The sequence below is a fragment of the Saccostrea cucullata genome, unplaced genomic scaffold (assembly GCF_032062105.1).
Source record: "Saccostrea cucullata isolate Sc308-1 unplaced genomic scaffold, CSIRO_AGI_Scuc_v1 ctg253, whole genome shotgun sequence".
NCBI lineage: Eukaryota > Metazoa > Mollusca > Bivalvia > Ostreida > Ostreidae > Saccostrea > Saccostrea cuccullata.
Genome location: NW_026930548.1, coordinates 344,780 through 369,981, shown reverse-complemented (window position 1 = coordinate 369,981; position 25,202 = coordinate 344,780). Strand labels below are relative to the sequence as shown.

The 25,202-nt window shown below is 33.1% G+C and overlaps 2 protein-coding genes across 3 annotated transcripts; one reads left to right on the top strand and one right to left on the bottom strand.

Moving 5' to 3' along the window:
* Window positions 1-2,083: 2,083 nt before the first annotated feature.
* On the bottom strand, window positions 2,084-5,680 carry LOC134229015 (zinc finger protein 567-like). Its single transcript, XM_062710726.1, has one exon. It carries the CDS (start codon window positions 5,635-5,637, stop codon window positions 2,800-2,802), a length of 2,838 nt encoding a protein of 945 aa, XP_062566710.1. The 5' UTR covers window positions 5,638-5,680; the 3' UTR covers window positions 2,084-2,799.
* Window positions 5,681-7,765: 2,085 nt separating this feature from the next.
* On the top strand, window positions 7,766-23,328 carry LOC134229014 (nicastrin-like). Of its 2 annotated transcripts, XM_062710724.1 has the most exons (16): window positions 7,766-7,880; window positions 8,949-9,047; window positions 9,160-9,283; window positions 9,624-9,739; window positions 9,988-10,130; window positions 10,346-10,597; window positions 10,892-11,047; window positions 11,350-11,538; window positions 11,735-11,904; window positions 12,141-12,339; window positions 12,722-12,815; window positions 13,027-13,184; window positions 13,271-13,391; window positions 15,456-15,562; window positions 17,342-17,470; window positions 22,250-23,328. In XM_062710724.1, the coding sequence occupies exons 1-15, from the start codon at window positions 7,817-7,819 to the stop codon at window positions 17,459-17,461; spliced, it is 2,112 nt and encodes a 703-aa protein (XP_062566708.1). In that variant the 5' UTR covers window positions 7,766-7,816; the 3' UTR covers window positions 17,462-17,470; window positions 22,250-23,328. The 2 variants fall into 2 exon arrangements, with proteins under 2 accessions (XP_062566708.1, XP_062566709.1); XM_062710725.1 differs by lacking the exon at window positions 17,342-17,470.
* Window positions 23,329-25,202: the final 1,874 nt, after the last annotated feature.

Sequence of the window (25,202 nt, the reverse complement as noted above, 5' to 3'; positions counted from 1 at the left end):
AGCTTTGATAATGCAGCATTCTGTTATGGTAATTCATATAGTACTGGTAGTACTGGTATATCTTTAAAGCAGCATTGTCTTGTATAACAAGAACAGCTAGAGTTCAGTTCAGAAGACAAATGCCAGCTTTTATAGACTGACCCTCCCCTTTCATATGAGTGTACAACTTACCGGTATATATTGGCTCAATTGAGCCTCAGTATCTTGAAACAATATTCATATGGTTGGAAAATGGAGGGTCAGCAAAATGTTTAGTGTCATGTAAATGGTAAAACTGTTACAGCTGGAACAATACAGGGAGGTAGGTACAGAGCAATCGGAACTCCTCCGATGTTTCGCGAACTCAACAATATTGTTGAGTTCTTGAAACATCCGAGGAGTTCCGATTGAGGTACAGAGGGGATCAAGTGGTTCTTACCTGAGTAGTGTCAGTCTTCCTAATTTTATATACATGTACTGTGAAATCACCAATTTTCCCGGGGGTTTAATTTCTGTCATTTTCATGGTATGAAGAGACCCACAAATTTGTCCACCATGAAATCATCCAAGAAAATTAAATCCCCACGGACTTATATTTTTCCTCAAACCAAGAAAAATTGACCCCTCAAAAATATATGTGATTTTACAGTACACTTTGAAATTCCCCTTAAATTTAAGGTACCCCAGTACTCCAAGCTCTGAGTTTATAAAACAACACCCTCTTTCACTCATAGTACTAGTATAATCGCAAAGTGGATGTAACCCCAAATATAGATATGATCTAAGTCAATTCCTTTCTGTAGGTGTTGATGTGCAACTTTCAAAACATGGAAGGTGAGTTAGAAGGAGTTGTGATATCAATGCAATATTACCTGGTATGTTTGATTTTAACATTAGCCCAATACAAATCTTGTATATTAAATTTTTAGATTAATGATCCAAGCAGCTATAAATTTGCAAGACATTTATTTCACATTGATACATTTTGCATAAAGGCATACTTTATATGCAGTGTTGAGTAAATTGCAAAATCATAAAACAACATACATTTATACATCTACATTTATAAATGTTGATATTTTTTAAGTAATAAATACAAAATTAACAACATAAATATTAAATATGTATGTGAACAACATGTATTAAACTTTTGTTTCCTTTTTACATATTTTTAATTACATATAATTACAAGAGATTCACACTGGCCCTACTGTTCTTTCAGAATAATGATCCCTTCCTACTCCCAGAGTCTATGATTTGAACATATGAATTCTTGAATTTACACAACCCGAGGATGCTTAAAAAATACTTATACATTTATCATGATCATGTTCTTCTTAACAAGAAATTTTTAAAAAGTTAAAGCTCAACTGGGCTGTAAGCTCAAGTCAGCTTTTCGAACCACACACATTTTAGACTTCTCATCATGCTCATAATCCACTGGATCAATTTTTACCAAAGTCTCCACAATCATTGGATTACAAAAAAAAAACTTTATGAAAGATTACTGACTTTGTAAAGAAATCAAAGTTTTACATTGAAATATTTAGGAAAAACTCTGCTCAAAAGGAATTTAATTGGGACTGAAAGCCTTAAGATGATGGTGTATATTCTAAATTGTTCTTGGCCAAGGAGAATATGAATGGCATGGGCCACTATAGGGGGTCAATGTTTTACATTTTTAAAAATACATATATATGGAATTTATTCAAACAAGAGGCCCATGGGCCACATCGCTCACCTAAATAGCTTTGACCATGCTGTTCTTTACCAGGATTCCCCCTTGTAATACCTTAAGTGACCCCACCCTACCCCAGGGGGTCATAACTTGGACAATTAAAAATCAACACTACCCCACGATGCTTTCACATAAGTTTCAGCTTTTCTGGCCCAATAGTTCCCCAGAAGAAGATTTTTAAAGATATTTCCTATATATTTCTATGTAAAACGTTGATTCCCAATTGTGGCCCCGCCCTTCCCCCGGGGGTCATGATTTTTACAATTTAGAATCTACACTATACCAGAATGCTCCCACATAAGTTTCAGCTTTTCTGGCCCAGTAGTTCTTGAAAAGATTTTTAAAGATTTTTCCTATAAATTTGATGTAAAACCTTGATTCCCTATTGTGGCCCTGTCCTACCCCAGGGGGTCATGATTTGAACAATTTAGAATCTACACTATACCAGGATGCTTCCACATAAGTTTCAGCTTTTCTGGCCCAGTGGTTCTTAAGAAGATTAAGATTTTTAAAGTTTTCTCCTTTATATTTCTATGTAAAATCCCTATTTTGGCCCCGCCCAACCCCCGGGGTTCATTATTTGCCAGATTTTAACAATTTAGAATCTAAACTACCCCAGGATGCCTCCACATAAGTTTAATTTTTTCTGGCCCAGTGGTTCTTGAGAAGAAGATTTTTTAATGATCCCACCCTTTTTTGTCTTTTCTTGATTACCCCCCTTGTGAAGGGACTTGGTCCTTCATTTAATTCAAACTCCCCTTCACCCAAGGATGCTTTGTACCAAGTTTGGTTAAAATTGTTTTGTGATTCATGAGGATATGTCGAAAATGTGAAAAGTTTATAGGCAGAAAGACGGACGGACACGGACAAATTGTGATCAAAAAAAGCTCACTTGAGCCTTCAGCTCAGATGAGCTAAAAACCTTTTTCTAAAAATTTATTTGAAAAAAAAAGAAAAATAGAGAATCTGCCAGATATAGTGTAGCTCTTAAATTATTTTTAAAAATCATGACCCCATTAAATGAGAGTTTACATGAGCTAAAGATAATTTGCTGGAAACAAACATTATAACATTTTAAAATACTAATGATTTAGTTCATAGTAGTTTGACACCTGATCTCCAGGTTGGGTATTTTCCTCAATGTCTGTTTTCTGTGTAGAATTTTCAGAATTATTTACTCCTGACAGATTGTCTTCCTCACCCTCATCATTGGACTCTAACTCTGATCCTTTATTTGTAGTTTCCTCATTAGATTTTCCTTCCTTCTTAACTGGAGACACATTTTTGCCTTCTCCTTTGAGGTTCCGAGCATGCCTCTCTGACTGGCAGTGCTTAGCATAGGACTGTTTGTAGTTGAATGTTTTATCACAGCACTCACAGTAAATCATCTCCTCTCCTGTGTGAATTTTCTTGTGTTGGTTGAGCTCTGAAACTTTGTAGAAACTTTTACCACACACATCACAGGTATGTGGCTTGAATCCCATATGTTTGTTCATGTGGTCCCTTAACTCCACTTGAAACAGAAACCCAGCATCACAGATTTTACAGAAATGATTTTTTACACCAGTGTGGATTGTCTCATGTCGTCTAAGATTGGATTTAAAGTGGAATTCTTTATTGCAGATTTTACAGTGAAACCTAATATTTTCATGAACTTTCCGTCTGTGCATTTTAAGTGATGCCTTGTCGATAAAACGGTCTTCACAGATTTCACATACATGGTTTTTCTCTCCTGTATGGGTTCGCATGTGTCTGTTGAACTCTCCTCGGCCAAAGTACTCCTTCAGACAAACAGCACACTGGAACTGTTTCTCCCCCGTGTGTCTTTTAACATGCTGTGTCAGGTGGCTCTTCATCATAAAACACTTTCCACACTGACCACACTTCCAAGGTTTATCTCCCTTGTGCTTTCTTTGGTGTACATATAAGTTGGAGATTTGGGCAAACTGAGCATCACACTGGTCACATTTATATGGTTTGTCCTCCCAGTGAATTCTCTCATGCATTTTTAGGCGATTTTTCTCAGGAAATTCCTTACCACATACATCACATACCCATGGTTTGTACCCGAGATGAACTTTTAAATGGCCTTTGAGATTGGCATTTTTATTGAACCCTTTGTTGCAGAATTCACATTTGAAGGGTCTATCATCAAGATGTGTCAACATATGCTGTTTCAGATTTGTTTTTGACACAAAGCCTTTCTTGCAAATTTTACAGAAATCACTCTTTTCACTGCTGTGGGTACGTATATGCTTACGTAACTGTGTACAGTCAATGAATGATTTCTCACACAGTGTACAGATATAAGGCTTTTCACCTGTGTGAGCTCTCTTGTGACGTTGCAGGTTTGAATTATGTTTGAAACTTCGTTCGCACAAATTGCACTGATATGGCCGATCTCCCAGATGTCCACGGACATGCATTTCCAAGTCGGAATATTTCAGAAACACCCTGCCACAGATGTTACAGCTGCAGGGTTTAGAAATGTCCACAGCTTCCTCTTGTTCCTCTTCTTGCGAGTTATTTTTATCTTTGTACAGACCCACAGGAAGTCTGGGGGCAGATAAACTTGGATCTTTTAATGGATTAGCCATTTCATCCTTTACGAAACCAATTTTATTTGTGAAATGTTCTTTGGGAAGTATTTGCACCAGTTCCTTTTTGATTTTTTTCTTCAAGAGTTTCTTTGTATTTTGGTTAACAGTCTGTGACTTCAATCCCCGTTGTCTGGTCCTTCTTTTCTTTGGTTTTATTTCCTCATCTTCCTTGGTTTCTGTTAAAATGCTTCTAAGCAAGACAGTTTGAACAGTCTCTGAGTTTAATGGAGCCTTTTCTGATAAAATTTGAATAACAGTCGGAAACTCCTTTGGTGATTTGGAAGTTTCTACTGGCTTCTCCTTTGGACATTCTAGCCCAGATGTTTGAACAATTATACAAGAATTATCCTCCTCCTCCCTTGGATTTGACAAGTTCTCAAGTTGTTCAGGAACTTTTTCAGACTGTGGAACAAGAACAGTTAAACTTGTAGTGGGAGATTCAGATTGATTTGCTTTAACAAGTTTGGTTGGGGATTGACAATTCTCTGTTAAAGCTCCAAAAAGCTTGGGAAACTTCTTCTTCTTTGCATTTTTAGTTGTGTTTGGTTCAGAAGTGCCTTCTTTCTCTGTAGCTGGAGTTGAATGACTGTTTTCACACAGATTAACAACTCCCTCATTGATAAGACCTTTTGTTACCAAAGGTTCAACAGCAGTTTGTCCTAGCACATTACTGTCATTCATCAATTGAGGAAAAGTTTCACTGATATTTTGACTTTGAACCACATCACTGTTTTCTGAGTTATTTGAAGCTAATTCAGTTCCAAGATTAGCAGTTCCAACCAGAGATTTATCTTGGACACACAAAAACATGCCCACATTTCCTTGTTCATCTTGTTGATAGTAAATTTGAATATTTGATTTTTGTTGTTCTACTGGTGCCACTTCTCTAGCAATTAAATCATTACCACTGCTTTGTACTTGTTCATGTTGTGTAGCAGTCACATAGCAATCACTTTCAGTTTCACTGTCATCCGAAATGTGTATAATGTTCTCTTTGGGGCTGTTATTGTCGAAAGAATGTAGACCATTTACTGTCTGTGACCTACTAAGAAAGTCTAAATCAATGTCAATGCATTCACAAGAATCTTCTGATCCTATATTAACATTTTCTGGTTCTGATGTGTGTTTAAATGTTGAACTGGTATTTTCAAGAATATCACCCATATCTTCAAATAAACACCCATCCTCCTTGGCAAATGAATCGCCCAATTCTTCAACTCCATTTTCAGAAAGCCCACTCCAGTTTGTTTTTATAAAGTCTGTGTTGTAGTTTAGTTCATTATCTTGTCTCTGCAGAAATTGACTTATATCTAAATCCATCTTTTAATGCATGAACAGTGAACCGCTGATCATCATAAAAGCCCTTGCATTGGCCCACATAACATTTCCTGAAAGAAGAGATGTTATATAGTTCAAGTATTTATAATATCATATTTAGACAATAAGACATTGTATACAAGAGGTGCAAGTAAAATGCAACATGGGTTAAAAAAAGAAATTTCAACACAGGCTTTTGATCCTTCCAAATTAAGAGATGTTTGTAAAACATTTCAACTTAATTTAAATTTATACCAGTTTTTCCTCAGTGTAATCTCATATAACCGATTTTGGTATGATTTAACAGTTGTGCAATGTTACCAGAAATTTTTTTTATCAAAATATTTAACTGAAATATTGATGTAACCATCAATAAAATAAAGTAAACAATGGAAATGCAACCTCTGCAAAGAAAATGATAGAGACGATAACCGAGAATATGTTGAAAACTTTAGTCGGATGAAATCCAAAAAATGCCCTTTTTAAACTTTATCATCCTTAAGTAAATGTTGGATGCATAAAATATAAATTGAAACTAGACTCATGCAACACATATTTTCAGAAATGTACATGTACACTTATTTCACTTTAAGAATATTAAACACGATCTGTGTAGATTATGTTTTTATGCGATTAGGAAAATTCGATGTTCTAAAAAAAAGGGACCTGTCATTTTTTCGATAGTAAATGAGAAGCAACTTTATTTATTAAATATCAAAAACTTATATATTTTTACAAATTCACTTTAAGGAAATAAATATATTTTGTATCTCGTAATTTATAAAGGGAAAGAACATTCTGATTGACAATCTTTCTAATTTAATTTAATTCAATATTCTCCAATCTCCCCATACACCATAGAAAATGTAAGAATACAGCAATACATGGAATTTTTCGCAAGGTCCACGATACGCATAACTCGTGTCAAAAATGTCTGTATCATGATACAGTACACGTTAATGTTCATTGTCTTGTTTGAAAATTCTTCATCAAAACTGTGAAAATTTAATGTTACAAAATGATTGAAAACAAGGTAACAATGAAAATTATAATGCTAAGACTATATGCCCACCTCTAAATAACTGTGATTATGGGTCTCAAGACAGTTTTTAAAATATTTTCTTTAACTGTGGAGGTTAACAAGCAAGAATAATTAAAGATATCATTAAATCTAACTGTTGACAGCTGTATCATAATACATGTTGTATTGCAAGACCATATCGTGATATGTATCATATCGTTAGATAGCTTAAATTGCGATACTCAGGCCTAATACACCAATACTTAAACTTATCATGTAAACATATGATAATGAAGAAAAAACTCAATATCATTAAAATTGCTCATGCAGTGCCAGCAGGGACCTGTATATGTCCCTGGAAATAGAGTGCATTTCAAACTTAAACATTTAATCATCAAGTTTGATGGACGTGATGAAACGCTGTAATATATATAAGGTGTAGATGCAAAATGTCAAGTTGTCAAAGTTCAACTGCATAAATTTGAATTAATGTGGAGATGGATGTCTAATTCTGGTTTTTTAATCAAATATGAATACATGCTGGCTTATAAACTCCTTTAAAAGTTAAATGTTTATTTGTAATCGATCAACATTTAAATTATCAGCATTTTTGTATGAATTACCCAATATAGCCAGATTCCAAAAAGAAGTACAATCTGTAAACGGAGTGTTTTGTCAATGATAATAATAAAACTGAGAGGCGTTTTTCCGCAACGAATGCCACCTTTCCATGACAATAATTAGCCAGGTAATGACATCTAAATATGATTATGTATGAATACTCCTCATGTTGATAAAAAGCAACTTACTTTTATCCACGGTCATCTAAAATACATCTTAGCAAAGGTATGGGAACATGGGAAGAAAGAAAAATAAATTATCAATGCATTAGGAAATGCACAATGCTCTCTAAATCACAGACTTTGAATTGTCGATCATATAAATCCGGCCTTCGCGTTTTCTTCAAATTAATAAGTATTTACGCATTATTTCATTGATAATTAAATACTGTAATCAAGCATGATTTTAATATTTTATTATATCATCTCTTAAATGAATTAAAAAAAGATATTTTTTTGTATTTCATATCAAATTTAATTGTATCGGGTTCGGGATTCTCCTTCTGAGGCTAAATCAACATAGGGAAATGAAAGAAGGAAGATGACACATTATTATCGTTTATGTGAATGTTTTATAGCGTATCTCGTCGCTTTTATTAGTTTGAGTAAGTAAGAAATACGAGCAGGACTTATTTATTTTTCAGTACCATTTTTTTCTGTAGCAGATGTTTAGAAATGACTCTGACTCATTGCTGTAATAATATTGCATGAACAAATAATGACAATCTTGATCTCCAATGTTATACACAGATTCAGTGAAATATCGATCGGTTCAAGAGACAATATATAGTTGTAGTTTTTGGTTAAAATTTTATTTTTTTTTTTAAACACTTGATTTGGCTGTTATATAGTTCATGTAAAATGGTCACATTTTGGGTAATTGAATACTCTCAATGTTAAACTTAAAAGACTTAAATATTATTGAAAGTGCTTTACTTGCATTTTGTGGCCAAACGCAGGAACAGCGCAACATGGTGAGCTCCAAATTTCTTGATACAGTCACACTAATGATGGATTTGACAAAAATTTGGCCAAAAAATGATTACTTCATATATTATCAATTTTGCATAGAAACTAATGTAAAATTGCCAATTCAGAAAGTAATCATTTTTTGACCAAATTTTGTTGTATTCATCATTAGTGTGACTGTATAAAAAAATATGGTATTCACCGTGTTGCGACGTTTGGTCTTTTGGTCACAAAATGCAGGTTTCAACTTTCACTTAGCTATTAATAACTATGTTGGTATAGTCTTGTATGTTGAAAGGGTATTGGAATTGAGAGAAATTATTAATTCTTTGATTTATTCATACCGAGATAAATTTGGCGACCCTAACAGTTCTGATGAAAAGGGTTTCAACTTATAGTCTGTATTTTACGGCGTTAGTAACATCACTGTTAACTGTTGTTTAAAGCAGTGATAGTTTTGGTGATTGTGATATCATATTAATCATATGAAACTGAGGGAAAATCTGTATTTCCACTTATTAATGATTGATTATGTTAAATAATTACGAAGAAAAACATTACTGATCGATATAAAGATTATAAATTTTTTTGAAGTGTTATGGATTATAAGGATACCTAAGGGCACGTAAGGGATTGTCTTCTCCTGCAATTCCTTCTTGCCCCCAATTTCCTCATTTCGAAGAGACATAAATTTTATGTTTCAGGTGTGAGTGAAAGAATTAGTAGCAAAACCTATGTAATAGTGTCAGGAAATGCAGCTTGTATTCGACGACTAAATGGAACCCATCAAGTCGGATGTAGTTGTAAGTCAGATTCATTTTTCATTTGAAAAACTTTAAATTGAATGCATTTAATACATTTTATTATATAATGAAATGTGTTTTTCTCTTTTCATTCTTTGTCATTGAATTTCAGCTGAAGTAAGTGGAAATGTTGGAGTGCTTCATTATGTTAATGATACAGACTCACTTGATTGGCTGATAAACAGTGGACCTCATGAGCCTTATGTAGCCCTTCTCACATCATTAAATTTCAACAGGTATCTCTACGAATGATGCATATCAGTAAAACCAGTTTATTGTCTGTCATCCAGTTCATTTTGTGCATTTTAAATGAAGTTCAAAAATTTTGCAAGCTAGACTTGCGATTCATTATGTTGGATAACCTAGTATGTGCTCCTTAGTTTGCAAGGAAACAAAAGAAAAAGGAAGTAGAGATGGATTTGGGGGAGAATTTTTGTAAAGAAAAATTTGTATATAAATTTGTATATTAATGTTTATATTGCATGGTGTAAAAGTAGCTTAAATAAGATTGTACAATTATTTCTTGAACATATATGTACTCTTTAAGACGTATAAATTATTTACCTTTTCTTGCAGAGATACAGTTCAGAAACTGAGAAATTCCAAGAAAATTTCAGGCATTATTGTGTCAGCAAGGACACCTGTCCCAGATAGCTTCTCTCCAGCAGACCAATGCCCAGGGAATTCATATGGTGAAAGAAATTTACAACTTTTTATAAGTGAACTTTCTTAACATTGTTTTTCCTTCACAATTCATTTTCAATGAAGCATATTATTGGTAAAGAAAAATCAGTAACCATTTACATATATTCTATATTTTCAAAACAAAATATAAAACAAATATTGTACAACACTTTATATACATATTGCCAGATAATAAATTGTATTGACTCACAGTCCCACAGACATTCTTTTGTTTACACATGTTCATCATTTTTAGGTTTATATCACAATGATAAAGACTTTGGGAATTGTAAGAAAGTGACATGGAATGAGGATGGGAATGGAATGTTTTTTGAGGACTTTGAGTTTCCAATATCCCTAGTGACAAATAAAAATGAAACTGACTACCTCATTAACAATGTAAGTTTTTTTTCATCGATGTTTGCTTCATCTTTTATGATTTGTAAACATTTAGCTGTTATAGCCAAGTGATCTACTCCACTTCTCACATAGCTACTACCTATAAGTACATGTTTGTGAGAAATAAAGCAAAACCACTTGGCTTGAGAAAATATTGAATAATACATGTACATCTATGTTTGCTGAATTGTGATTAACTTGCTGGTCCTTGACAGTGCTACCTGAAGTTCAATGAGCCCATACAGGGAGTACCCAGAGAATACCCCCTGTGCGCAGTACAGATGAAATCCAGAATGTCTGCAGCCAAAGACTCGGAGACCTGCATGAGACGGACATTAACAGCCACTAATCTTAACCCTGATAAATATTGTGACCCCCTTGGCGATAAAAATGTGATCGGATTTCTCAAAGATGTTCCAAATGAATACAAGCCAGATAGTAAATCTATCATCATGGCTGTAGCAAGGGTGAGTTTTGTTGATTTTCCTGGGCATCGTTTTGAGTGTATCAGTTATTAAACGCTTGTGTCAAATATCATTCACTGAGTAAAGTTAAGGTTTTTGATGTAAAACACATAATCATATTTTGTTAAATGACTGGGATATACATTCATAGCAAGAACGAGTTGTGCATTCTATGTTGTGTAATTATATGAGTTGTTTAAAACTACAGCACTATTATATATTAATCTTCCATTGAATACCAATCAGTAGGACTATGTATTATATAATTGGTTGCTAATTAATGGTTTGTGTTTATAGATGGACTCGTACAGTTTGTTTGAAAATATTTACCCCAGTGCAGACAATCATGTCAGTGGAATCGTTGCTTTACTGGCTGCAGCAGAAGCAATAGGGAAAGTCAAACACCACTTCACCAATGATTCTAAGGACATTCTTTTCACATTTTTAAATGGGGTAAGTTACATGTATTCAGATGCCAAATCATCACTTGTGCAATTTGCTGTATTTAGCTTTAAAAATCTTTTTATGTCGTCTACAGTTCGAAACTGCATTATTCAATGTACAAGCAGTCCAAAAGATGAAAAAAAAAAGCTTTTATCAATATGCAATTAAATTTCATTTGACAAGCTATTGACATGTTACAAATCATTGAAATTTTTATATTAATCTAAGATTGTTTCACTATCCAAGGACAGGTAGTAATAAGTTTTAAAAAGTATTGAATCTCAGAGACTTGATGTACTTTTGTTGTGCAGGAGGCCTTTGATTACATAGGATCTAGCAGAATGATTTACGACATGGATAACAATGCTCTACCTCTGAAGCTGAAGATGGACCACATAGATAAAATTCTGGAAGTGAATCAGCTAGCATTTAGAGACGAGGGAAAAATCTGGATCCACTCTGATCCATTAAGCAGAAGAGAGCCCAATATATCTACTGAAGTAAGTAATCATGGTACCCATATTTCTATGAGAGTGAGTAAATTAAAACAAAGAAATTTTCAGTTACAGGGAGTAATAACCTTATACAGAATGAGGTTGTATAAATGCAGGAATTCCTTATAAAAACAAGTTCCACTGTATCTTGTAAATCCTTCATATTTTACTATGGTGTCATTGGAGAACAATTTTTATCTAGATTGACGAGATGATCAATTCTATTTTGGATATTGGAAAGAATCTTTCTGACCTTGTTGGAGCTGTTGATCAATCATTGCCCCTCCCACCATCTTCTACACAGAAATTTCTTCAGAAACAGAAAATTCCTGCTATAGTTCTGACAGACCATAAGGGAACTTTTACAAACAAGTAAGAATGATTAAAGATGAAAAACTGGCATAATCACATCAAGCATGTATAATCAGCAATACAAACCAATCATTTTCAAATTAAATACATGCATATAAAAAGGTGACATGGATAAAATATTATTTTGTAAAAAATGAAAGGATTCACATACAATATCCACAGTGATGTAAATGAACATTTAACTATTGGAAGTGATGTATGTCATACTGCTATAATGTACTTTCTCTTTGATATAGATATTACAACAGTCGCTTTGATCTGGCTAGAAGCATCCATGCAGAGGCTCCGGACACCAACCGATCAGATGGTGGCTATGACTACGTGACTGACCAGGCCAAAAATCTGACCGATGCTGCTACACTACTGGCCAAAAGTTTGTACACACTGGCCACTAACTCTACTGCTCCTGACACTCTTACAGCTGATGTATCAAGTGTAAGGAGACCAATGACCTTTATCTCTTCCTCTAAAATGAAACAGAATATTTACTGTATAATATTATCATGACTACACTGTATGTGCTAGAAAAAAGTATACAGACGTGGAGACTGGGCGTGGCATCTTATGTTTGGCATGTCTATCTGTTGGCATTTTAACCATAGTTTTATTGAAACCAGATTGTATTCTATGTGTCAAGGTCATTCTTTGATAATAAAGGTCAGGTGGAAATTTGCTTTCTCTTCATATGTCACAAGCATAAAGATAGGGGACTTTTGATATTTACAGTAACTACCTGAAAAAAGGTATATTGAACACTAAAACATGTAATTACTTAAGGTACCCTGGGTACGTTGTATTCTTTTTGCTTTTATTTCAGGTCCAGCACATGCTGTATTGTTTTCTTATCAGTCCAAACTGTGAGTTATTTAAGGAAATCATTCCACCAGCCAATGAAGCTTTTAATAATTTAGGTCAGTATGTATTGATTATATTTTCAATTAGTGAATTATATGAATGTAACAAATTAACAATACATTTTCAAAAGAGAGCAATGAAAATTACTTTTGTCATTAGAATTTTTTCTATTTTAAGGAGGGGGGGGGCAAAACTAAGCATTAACATTAGTATCAGGATTATGATCTAAGATTTTTTTGTACATGTCTTGGCACCATTGATTTTCAGTAAGCCGTACCTCTCCCTACCCATTCTATGTAAGTGTGTACAGCAGTAGTGGCAGTAACAATGTGACCAGACTTATACAGCGACTCCTCACCCGCTACGTCGGAAGTGAAGTCAACCAGACTTCTGCTTGTACCAGCATCGAAAAAGTGTCCACACAGGTAAGATTTTTTTTAAATGTGTACATCTACTGCATTTTCCATCTTTTTTTTCAAAATCATTGGTATATTCATTTATATATTTATAGTTGTACAACTATTTGTGGATGGCTGGACCTCTTAACCCAGACAATAGAACCAGGAGTGTGACTTGTATGAAGAACCGGGTCACTCAAACCAAAGCTTACTCTCCTGCTTTTGAGAACTCAGGTATGTTAAATCATATAAAAAATCAAGTATTCCTTTGTAGAACATATGAAAGAAATGTCCACTTTGGTACCCTTAAACTTTTTAGCTCACCTGAGCCGAAGCTTTTCTGATCAAAATTTGTCCGTCGTCTGTCGTTGTTGTCGTTGTCGTTGTTGTTGTCGTTGTTGTAAACTTTTCACATTTTCATCTTCTTCTCAAGAACCACGGGGCCGATTTCAACCAAACTTGGCACAAAGTATTCTTGGGTGAAGGGGATTCAAGTTTGTTCAAATGAAGGGCCACGCCCTTTTCCAAGGGGAGATAATCATAAATTTGTTAAAAATTAATGGCATTTTTAAAAAATCTTCTCCAGAACCACTGGGCCAGGAAAGATGAAACTCATGTGGAATCATTCTCAGGTAGTGTAGATTCAAGTTTGTTCAAATCATGACCCCCGGGGCAAGGGTGGAGCCAAAATGGCCGACCCAAGTTTTACATAGGAATATATAGGAAAAATCTTTAAAAATCTTCTTCTCCAGAACCACTGGGCCAGGAAAGATGAAACTCATGTGGAATCATCCTCAGGTTGTGTAGATTCAATGTTGTTCAAATCATGACCCCCGGGGCCAGGGTGGGGCCAAAATGGCCAACCCAAGTTTTACATAGGAATATATAAGAAAAATCTTTAAAAAATCTTCTTCTCCAGAACCACTGGGCCAGGAAAGATGAAACTCATGTGGAATCATCCTCAGGTAGTGTAGATTCAAGTTTGTTCAAATCATGACCCCCGGGACAAGGGTGGGGCCAAAATGGCCAACCCTAGTTTTACATAGGAATATATAGTAAAATTTTTAAAAATCTTCTTCTCCAGAACCACTAGGGCAGGAAAGATGAAACTCATGTGGAATCATCCTCAGGTAGTGCAGATTCAAGTTTGTTCAAATCATGACCCCTGGGGCAAGGGTGGGGCCAAAATGGCTGACCCAAGTTTTACATAGGAATATATAGGAAAAATCTTTAAAAATCTTCTTCTCCAGAACCACTGGGCCAGGAAAGATGAAACTCATATGGAATCATCCTCAGGTAGTGTAGATTCAAGTTTGTTCAAATCATGACCCCCGGGGCAAGGGTGGGGCCAAAATGGCCGACCCAAATTTTACATAGGAATATATAGGAAAAATCTTTAAAAATCTTCTTCTCCAGAACCACTGGGCCAGGAAAGATGAAACTCATGTGGAATCATCCTCAGGTAGTGTAGATTCAAGTTTGTTCAAATCATGACCCCCGGGGCAAGGGTGGGGCCAAAATGGCCGACCCAATTTTTACATAGGAATATATACGAAAAATCTTTAAAAATCTTCTTCTCCAGAACCACTGGGCCAGGAAAGATGAACTTAACAATACAATTTCTAAAGAGAGCAATGATGTGGAATCATCCTCAGGTAGTGTAGATTCAAGTTTGTTCAAATCATGACCCCCGGGGCAAGGGTGGGGCCAAAATGGCCAACCCAAGTTTTACATAGGAATATATAGGAAATATCTTTAAAAATCCTTCTGAAGATCCACTGGGCCAGGAAAGATGAAACTCATGTGGAATCATCCTCAGGTAGTGTAGATTCAAGTTTGTTCAAATCATGACCCCCGTGGCTAGGGTGGGGCCAAAATGGCCGACCCAAATTTCACATAGGGATATATAGGTAACCCTTTTAAAATTCTTTTCAAGTACTTCAAAGCTATGATTAGTGATATTTATATGGAATCATCCTCAGGTAGTGTAGATTCTAGTTTGTTCAAATGATGAACGCCTGGAGGGGGGGGGGGGGGGGGGGGGGGTAAATTAAAGCCCGATGTGCTCAGGTGAGTGCTGTGGCCCTTGGGCCTCTTGTTTTTTGAATTCTTGGCTCATTAACTTCCTGTTTTCAAGTTATTATGGTATGTCCTTTAGAATTTCAGATAAATATGTATGCATTTTAAATGCATACATATTTATCCAAAATACAAGCAGTTACTCCACATCTTGTTTATGATGTCCAGAGTGAAAAAGTTTTAGACTTTATTTGAAGTCTTTTAGCTTTTATTTTTAAGATTACCATGGCTGGAATACTTTTCAATACTCAACATGGACAGAATCCAGCTGGAAAACAAATGCTATTTTGCTGCGAATTTTTCTGATTCCAAGTAAAGCAATGGAGGTAAGAGTTATCTGCCTTATTTGATTTTTATGTACACTAGCACCACTCATTGCCTTTATCACTAGTGTATATTTATTCATCAGTGTTTAAAAATATTTGATGGAAGATAAATATTATTTGAAGAATAGGTGCATGTTTTTTTGTTTTTGTTTTAATCAATGACCATTCAAATACAGTTTGATTTTTGTAAGCTGCCAATACCATGTATAATAGAATTAACATGACTTCCCAGGTTGGGAAACAGCTTTTATAGTAATCATGCTCATAGATACCAAGAAAACATTTGTTGTGTAATATACATGTACATGTATATGTTCATTTTACCATTGTATTGTATCACTTCTTCTTTCCTCATATATTAAGTAATTCCAAACCAGTAGACCATGTTTTGAATATTAGCCATACCTGCTTACATCATACAATCTCATTATGAAGTTATAACCCCAGATTTTAATAGTAATGTAACTCTTGACAGGAAAATATGCAATATGTATATCATAGTTTTTTTCTACCTATTCACTGTGGCTATCTGAACAGGTTTATTGATATATATATACACATCAATTGAATATGATTAAGAAAAATTGTAATTTCTGATAAGAATTTTTATTTCTATACTAAAGAAACTGAAAAAAGACTATTTTTCTTCTTTTTAAAGAAGTGTTTGGAAAGCTAATAATTAAGTTTGCTCTTGAATTTACTTTATTTTGTTAGCACTTGGTTTGAAAATTTTTCCTCTGTTCTTTTTTATGCATGTTTTTCAGGTTTCAATTACAAGATTTTTTTCATTTGATTTAATTATGCTAATGAGGATGAAATTCATTTTTCTTGTTTAATTTGTTTGATAATTATTTGGAGTTATTATTGTATTCATTCTGCTGTGTTTCAAAAATGAAAACTGCTTTCAATTAACACATCTTCATTTCATTTCATCATTTGTGACATTTTTTTTTGTAATCATCTACTGCAAACATGGATATTTGTGTGTTGTTGTAGTTTAATGTATGGGTAATGGGAGAAGGGGATATATTTCCTAGTACAACCAAGTTTCAGAATTTTTAACAAAATGAAACTTATGCCCTGTTCACACGGAGAGTTTAATTCTAATTAAACGTAAAGTTACCGCGAATTAGCTTCGCTTAGCGTTCACACGGAGAATTTAATGCGAATTAGTTTAATTCGAATTAATTTACTGCGCATTAAATTACTTCGCATTAGCTCCGTGTGAACGCTAAGCGAAGCTAATTCGAATTAAATTTTGATGCATGCGTAATGGCGAAATTTAGTCAAATCCCACTTGTCGGTGGTCAGCTATAGGTACTTGTGCTATTTCTGAGTGAAAAACTAAGGAAAACTTTGTTAATCATTAAAATGTGTATACAGACACTTTGCCATTATGTCAGATGGATCTGCTTCTGCATAATGTGACGTGATTTGCAAATGACGTCATAATAGCCATGCTGACGCTGGGCTGCAGAAGTAAAATTTTTATTCGCATTAATTTAGTTCGCATTAGCTGTCGTGTGAACGCAATTTCATTCGCATTACTTTGATTCGCATTAGTTTACTTCGAATTAATTTACTGCGAATTAAACTCTCCGTGTGAACAGGGCATTAGGTAGTACTTTTGCGTGATGGAGGGGAATATCAGACGAGAAAAAAAAATCACATAATTATATAAGTTCTAAATTGTGTACATTTGTAAATTTTCCATGTTTAAAGTACTTGAAATTAACAGGGATTGTATTTGTTTGACTAATACATGCTTCCACCCTTTAGGTGGGCATTCTCTGTGCAGGTATCTTTGTCACTCTGGCATCATTAGGCCTTGTTTATCTCATCGCAAGAAAATCAAGTTCTCTATTTTCATTGGATAATGAAACTGAAGTGACATCCTAATTTTCTAAGGTTTGTAACATTGTGTTGGACCCATGCATGAGTTTTAACCTTGTCTAAGTGCTGCTAACAATTGAGACTGAATGTTTAACTTATTTTAATTCTTTGCAAATCATTTAACAGCTGTGTTTAGCAATATGAATCATGAATAACTTACTAACTGATTAACCAATGCTTCACTAAATCTGGGAATGCAGATATCTAGATATATAATCTTTATATTTATGCTATTGCTATTTTTTATACAGTGGACCCTCATTTATCCGGATGCTTTGGTTTCCAGTCAATTTGTCCGGATATGTGAAGCATCCGGATATCTGAATCACCAGTTAAACAAGACAGAATAACATTTTATAATTTCGTTCCGATGAAAAATCGTCCGGATACTGAAGCATCCGGATATCTGGCGTCCGGATATCTGAAGGTCCACTGTACTTTAAATTTCAACAGGTGAATATATGTAAATTAAAAAATTCAAACTTGAAATATGAAATTCAATTTATCCTGGTATCCTTCATTTAGTGTAAGTGCAATGTAGAACTTTAACTTTTGAAGTTAATACTTACAAGTAAGTTATAAGTTACTTAATACTTGAAAACTTCCTGAAATGTGCTGAATTCAATAAATTGTATGAGAAATATAAATTAACAGAAAATATTATAGTGTCAAAGCAGTGTATTCACAATTTTTGTTTTTATGACGTCACAAACTAGTCCGATTTTATATTCTTTTTCAGAAAGAGGACAAAATGGACAAAATTTAAACAATTTTAGCTTTAAAATTTATAGAGCGCAAGGTTGTTCAGTAACAATATTGACATATTTCATTGATATTATCATTCTACACATTATATCAAAATATTGATCCTGAACACACATGCGCTCAGTGACTTTTACTCAAAATATCGACATATGTACATTTTTCTGTAAAATTCATAAAAAACTGAAATTTACGTCATGTTTGTGACGTCATTACGTACATATGGCATCATTACTTATGAAAATATTCAGTGCTTTGAAGTCAGCATATACTCCCCTGTTTAAGAACTTAATTAAATATATCTCCATCAAAGTTTGATTTGGGGGGCGAATATTGTTTATTAACGAATAAAGTTCTTTATATTTAATCCCCTTAAATGTAGAAATTAATACCTTTTTGGTTAAAATCATATGTGTTGTCAAATGTAACTAAGGAGGCCATCGTGGATTTGTTACTTAGCATCAACTATTTATGCTAGCTCTCCCTACATACATGTAGCAGCTAGGTTAGTTCTCCATTCAGAAGCTAGCTTCAAAGCACTGTTAAGGCTTACTATGATGAAATCAATTGAATATAGACGTGCAAAAAACAGGAACTTTTAAAACTGAATTTATTTTTATAAAGCGGTTTTATTAATACATAACTTAAATACTTATTGAAATAATATAGTATACCCCACTCTTTACTGAATTGAGTTCAGTCCCATCAGTGGACAGTCACGTGATAGATGCATAATGGTTGCATTTCATTTCCGGAATTTTGGGTAATTATCAACTTTTCATTTCCGACATTTTTTAGTTTTCATTTCCGACATTTTTTTGTTTTCATTTCCGACATTTTTCAAATACATATGTAGTACCTATAGTAACAGATTTGATAACATTACTTATGAAAAATTTTAAGGAATATATCATACATAAATCATTGAAATCCAATTTTATAAATCTGTGAGTGACTTGGACATTGATGTATGGTGCTGTCTCTGACATTTAATTTAGTGCACATTGAATGTGGTGAAAAAGTTTAATGCTCATTGATCTCTATATACCTAGATTTAGTTATACATGTATACAAATAAGTATAGATGTTTTTTTGTTTTTTTTTTTTTCCCTAAATATTAAATATTTTGGTATAAATACTTTTAAAATTCCATTTTCTTTCACTTAAAAAACATTGAACTGCCGCACAGGTAAATTCCGGAAATGGAAAAAAAAATATGTCGGAAATGAAAACAAAAAATGTCGGAAATGAACTAAAAAAATGTCGGAAATGCTATGCATATTTCCGGAAATGAAATGCAGCGATGCATACCGTAATATTTGTGTACTGAATGGAAGTCATAAACAAATTTCAATATCGCAAGGCATACCTTAGTTTGAATTAAAAATTTAAGTTACCAATTGTTTCTGCATACTTTGTACTTTCTAGAAAGTGCTGCTGCTTTATATAAAATTTGCATTTTATTAGTTATAAAATTTCAAGTAAATATGCTCATGTCGAAATATGTTTGACTTTTACCAAGTATTTTATGTCCTTATTAAGTAACACTCTCAATGTAAAGAAAGCAGTAGCACTTTTCAAGTTAAGGAACACATCCTTTATTTATATTCAAAAAATCGCTAACATCTATTAAGTGTATGCCCTTGCAAAAAGGCGATTTAATAAGCCACGTTGATGTAAAACGTGCCAAACCTGTACACATAAACACTGTAAAATTAATTAAATACATTCTCTTGCGAGTCATTGAATAATTGTACTAAACAAAGGTTTTACATTGGTATTATACCTTATCTATAAATTGTAAATAATATTCTGTTTAATAATAAAATGCATTTTTCACTATAAAAAATATACTTGATCTGCCTTTCACAGCACATTTTTACCAATATGATGTCATGTCGACAAGTTTGTTGCGATCAGTGATTTGTTTATAAACTGTTGTCTGGGATTTAACTAGCAACTATTTTCTATGTAATTGATAAGTTTTAATGTTGCTTATTATGTTTTTTATTATGCTAATACAGTTTAATATTGCAAAGTATATTATTTTCTGGTATTATGAGAAGTAACTTTTTAAAACATTTTTGTGTGATATCATAGTAAACATTTCCTGTATATATTAGGCCCTGCCCCATTTTTCAAGCCTTAACAATGCTGCGTTAGAGTAGCAGCTACGTAGCAGCTATTCTGTTCAATGCAGCTATCACCAAGGAAAGACTCTGTAAAAATGCAGTTGAACAAAGTCAATGTCAAGAGTATAAATTTTTAAATTCATCTCTGGTTCAAAACTTTGTAATAGAGAAAAATTAGCAGGTTAAACTTAGTAGAAATACTGGTTTTTATTATATACCGAACTGTGAATCACTGAATGTCAGTGTTGATTTCACATAGTTTCATGTGAATTTGTGTGATTTGACATTCCACAATATTGTGGTTTTCTGAATCTATATCACCCCTCTCTGAAACTGATGACATAGTACACAACTAACATGTACAGTGTAGTTCATTTCTTTCTTGCATATCAAAATGTTCCTAAAAATCTAGGTGCTTTGTTTAATAGATAAAGGTTTTATTATTCAATATTGATCCCAAAAGTTCTTTTTATTTTATTTAAGACAGATAAGTGAAGAGGTCTATCCCAAAAGTTCTTTTTATTTTATTTAAGACAGATAAGTGAAGAGGTCTATACAATATTTTTTTCATTATAACTAACAGTAACTTGATCCCACAAGTTATATCGCATCCCATTGACCAACACGGTTCATTGGATCAAACTGGACACATTACATATTGTTTGAACTAATAATAGGCATCTATTAATGAAGTATACACTAAAATTTTATATATTTAATATAAAAACATATATCAGAATTTAATTTGGCCACACTTGCAGTTTTACTTCATGAGCAGATATTCATTTCATTTTGCCTGGAAAATGTTAAATTTTTACATGAATCGTGGAAAATTTTAAAAGATAATTAATATAGGAAATGTAGTACACTTGTCATAGAAAATCTAGAAGCTTTATGATTGATATTGTCTTCTTGTATTTCTTCTTTTTGCTACTGAATTGTATAAACATTAGATTTTGTAGCTTGTTGCATGTACATTATTTTTCAGTGAACATCTTTCATATGTCTTATTTAAATGGTGTAGTATGCTAGTTCATGTAAACAATGACTTTAAATTGTGTTTATCTTCATTTAATGTATTCTGACTCTTTTAATTTAGATTCAATGAAATTCAGTGCATAACAGATAGATTGTTGTGTATTTGTAAGATACTATGTATATTACGACTATTTCTAATTTACTACTGTCAATTCGCAAAAGCAGACTGTGTACTAATTTTATCACCTTATTCTGCCATTGAAGATTTATCTCCATTTGTTTCAATCATGAAAAATCTTAAACAAAATCTATCCAGTTAAAAAACATTTTCAATCCATATTCTGTTGTCAATAATAACTATAAAATTCTTTTAACATAATTATATAAAGTAAGATTTAGCTGCAGCTGCATATGTCCTCCATACACTTATGTTCTAGTACCTGGTGTTTTCTTTTTATCACAAGTGTATCCAAACCTTTTTAAATTGAGTTGTGCAGTCTTAGAGAAAAATCTGTAGAATCTGCATACATTGCCTTTAAGATCATAATTGATATCAAAATTTCATCTGGAATTATTACTATTATCTATAGTTATGATGTTGAGTTATGTGGACTATTCATTAATGAAGGTCTTTTTAATATTTGACCAAATACATGTATCTGCATGCTGTAAAAAAAGCTTCTATAAAGTAAAGCAGTCCAAATAATGTTTATTTCTTGTTGGACTTGTGTTCAGCAGTATATAAAAACACTTTCTAATTTTTATATGAGGCTTTTATTAACAGCAAGGTGGAATCAGGTGATTTTTTTTTTAAAAGCTACTTGTTTTTTGAATAAAGCTTATTTCTGATCTATCATTTCTGCCCTTGGTTTGCAATGTGTGTGTAACTTTAAAAAAAATTAATGTTATTATTTCTTTACAGACCTCCATTTTGTCAGGGGGAGTAATTCTGACTTTGGTTTCCATGGTGCTAATTTACTTCCTGAACAAGAAGTCGGACATTTTGTTTGCCCATCCAGGACCAAGCAATATTTAGAAGGACCAGTATATCTTTTGTCTCTTAGAGTTTCAAGTGCTGTGATAATTTTAATAATCCCTTAGTGGTATTTTTTGTCCCACTGTCATCTTTATAATTCAAGCTACATTTACTTTGATCCATCATACACCAAGTTTGATTTTTAAAAAAATATAATTTGTACATTGGGATTTATCAATAACAGGGGAAAAGTTGTTACTTATAAGTGAATTAAGAAATAGCAGTAAACATTATATCATCTGGATTCTTTGGCCTTAAATTGTTGGCAGTGAGAAGACTTAGCTGATTTTTTCTCCAAACGATGTCATAATATACATGTATGTACATGTTTCAAACTGACAAAGTTTTCATGAGATTTCAATATGAGAGTGGTTATATTAAGAATGTTTGTAGTTCTGTGAGAGTAAGTCCATACATTTTCACAGATTATTTATATTTCATACTGTATTTAAGTCATCCATCATTATTTTCCTGATATGCTACTAAATACAACTATTTTTAAGGTATTCTACATGGATTTTTTATTGTTAATTTGTTATCCTGTAACTTTCCTTTCATTTCAATATTTTGTATTTGCATATGTAAATTGCATTTTTATGTAAAGTAACATTTTATCAAGTATGAAGTGAGTTAATGAGTGGCCTATGCTTGATCATCAAATTATTACATGATTGCAAAATGTCATCATTTACATGTAAAATATAGAATTGTTGTAAGCTTTTGTTCAACGACTGGATTTTACTACCAGACAGTAGTGTGTTGTTTTAGTTCTCATTGCTTTATTGTGTATACATTGTATGTAGGTACATTTTTCTTTGAGGAGAATCACTAAAATTTCACTTTTATGAATCATGACAACATAATACATATTTGTAAAAATGTTAATTGTATGCTTGTAAACTTTGTAATCTATAATGGTAAAGTGTTATGGAAAAAGCTAAATAAAGCATTCCAGTGTACAAGTACATTTGAGATTTTTAGCTCTACTGGTCAGAGACCAGAAGAGCTTATGCGATAGTAATGCGTCCGTCGTCCGTCCGTCTGTCTGTCTGTCCGTCTGTCTGTCCGTCTGTCTGTCTGTCTGTAAACAATTTTTCAAAATGCTACTCCTCCTACAGTTTTGGTCTGATTTCAGTATAACTTGGCACACAAGTAGACCACACTAAGATACACAATTCTGTATATCGGTTTTTGATTTCGATGAACGGTGTTGCCGTGGTTACTAAAAATAGAAATTTCTGTGAAATTCTTTCAAAATGCTACTCCTCCTACAGTTTTAGTCTGATTTCAATATAACTTGGCACACAAGTAGACTACACTAAAAACATAATTCTGTATATCGGTTTTTGATTTCGATGAACGGTGTTGCCGTGGTTGCTAAAAATAGAAATTTCTGTCAAATTCTTTCAAAATGCTACTCCTCCTACAGTTTTAGTCTGATTTCAATATAACTTGGCACACAAGTAGACTACACTAAGATACATAATTCTGTGTATCGGTTTTTTATTTCGATGAACGGTGTTGCCGTGGTTACTAAAAATAGAAATTTCTGTGAAATTCTTTCAAAATGCTATTCCTCCTACAGTTTTAGTCTGATTTCAATATAACTTGGGACATAAGTAGACTACACTAAGATACATATTTCTGTATATCGGTTTTTGAATTTTATGAACGGTGTTGCCGTGGTTACTAAAGATAGAAATTTCTGTCAAATACTTTCAAAATGCTACTCCTCCTACAGTTTATATTTCAATATAACTTGGCACACAAGTAGACTACACTAAGATACATAATTCTGTATATCGGTTTTTTATTTCGATGAACGGTGTTGCCGTGGTTACTAAAAATAGAAATTTCTGTGAAATTGTTTCAAAATGCTATTCCTCCAACAGTTTTAGTCTGATTTCAATATAACTTGGCACACAAGTAGACTACACTAAGATACACAATTCTATATATCGGTTTTTGATTTCGATGAAGTGTTGTTGCCGTGGTTACTAAAAATAGAAATTTCTGTGAAATTCTTTCAAAATGCTACTCCTTCTAAGTTTTAGTCTGATTTCAATATAACTTGGCACACAAGTAACTACATAAGATACACAATTCTGTATATCAGTTTTTGATTTCGATGAACGGTGTTGCCGTGGTTACTAAAAATAGAAATTTCTGTGTTGTTTCAAAATGCTACTCCTCCTACAGTTTTAGTTGATTTCAATATAACTTGGCACACAAGTAGACTACAATAAGATACATAATTCTGTGTATCGGTTTTTGATTTCGATGAACGGTGTTGCCGTGGTTATTAAAAATAGAAATTTCTGTGAAATTCTTTCAAAATGCTACTCCAAATACAATTTTAGTCTGATTATAATATAAATGTGGCATGCAAGTAGACTGCACTAAGAACATAAAGAGACTTAATCAAGGATCATTATTCTATTTATCGCTGTTGAAAAGTTTCAATTTCCAACTGCTTAAGAACTTTTCTCTTCCTTTGCTATAAGTACAAACCAGTAGAGCTTCAGTCTCGACAGAGACTTCTGGTTTATTTGGTTTTGACACACATGTATATTTTACTATGAGAACTGCCCAAAGAAGGTTCGTTCTTTTATATTCCTGTTGCAATACAAATATTCCCTGAGTGGTCCATGTTCTATTAGATATATTCCTAGTTTATTAATGATTTCGGAAATTTAAAAAGTGTTACAATAACTTGATGCACTGCTGTAAGGACAGGATTGACTACTGGTATTAAGTAGACCATGTAAATAAAACTTATTTAGTTTCCTAAATTAAAATTGATTTAAACAATCAACACTTTTACCTAATAATATAGCAT

Coding starts and splice junctions, on each gene's coding strand:
- LOC134229014 (XM_062710724.1), top strand. CDS start 7,817: ATGACACATTATTATCGTTTATGTGAATGTTTTATAGCGTATCTCGTC. Junction 12,340..12,721: donor TTACAGCTGATGTATCAAGT/GTAAGGAGACCA, acceptor CTTTTATTTCAG/GTCCAGCACATGCTGTATTG. Junction 15,563..17,341: donor TTCCAAGTAAAGCAATGGAG/GTAAGAGTTATC, acceptor TCCACCCTTTAG/GTGGGCATTCTCTGTGCAGG.
- LOC134229015 (XM_062710726.1), bottom strand. CDS start 5,637: ATGGATTTAGATATAAGTCAATTTCTGCAGAGACAAGATAATGAACTA.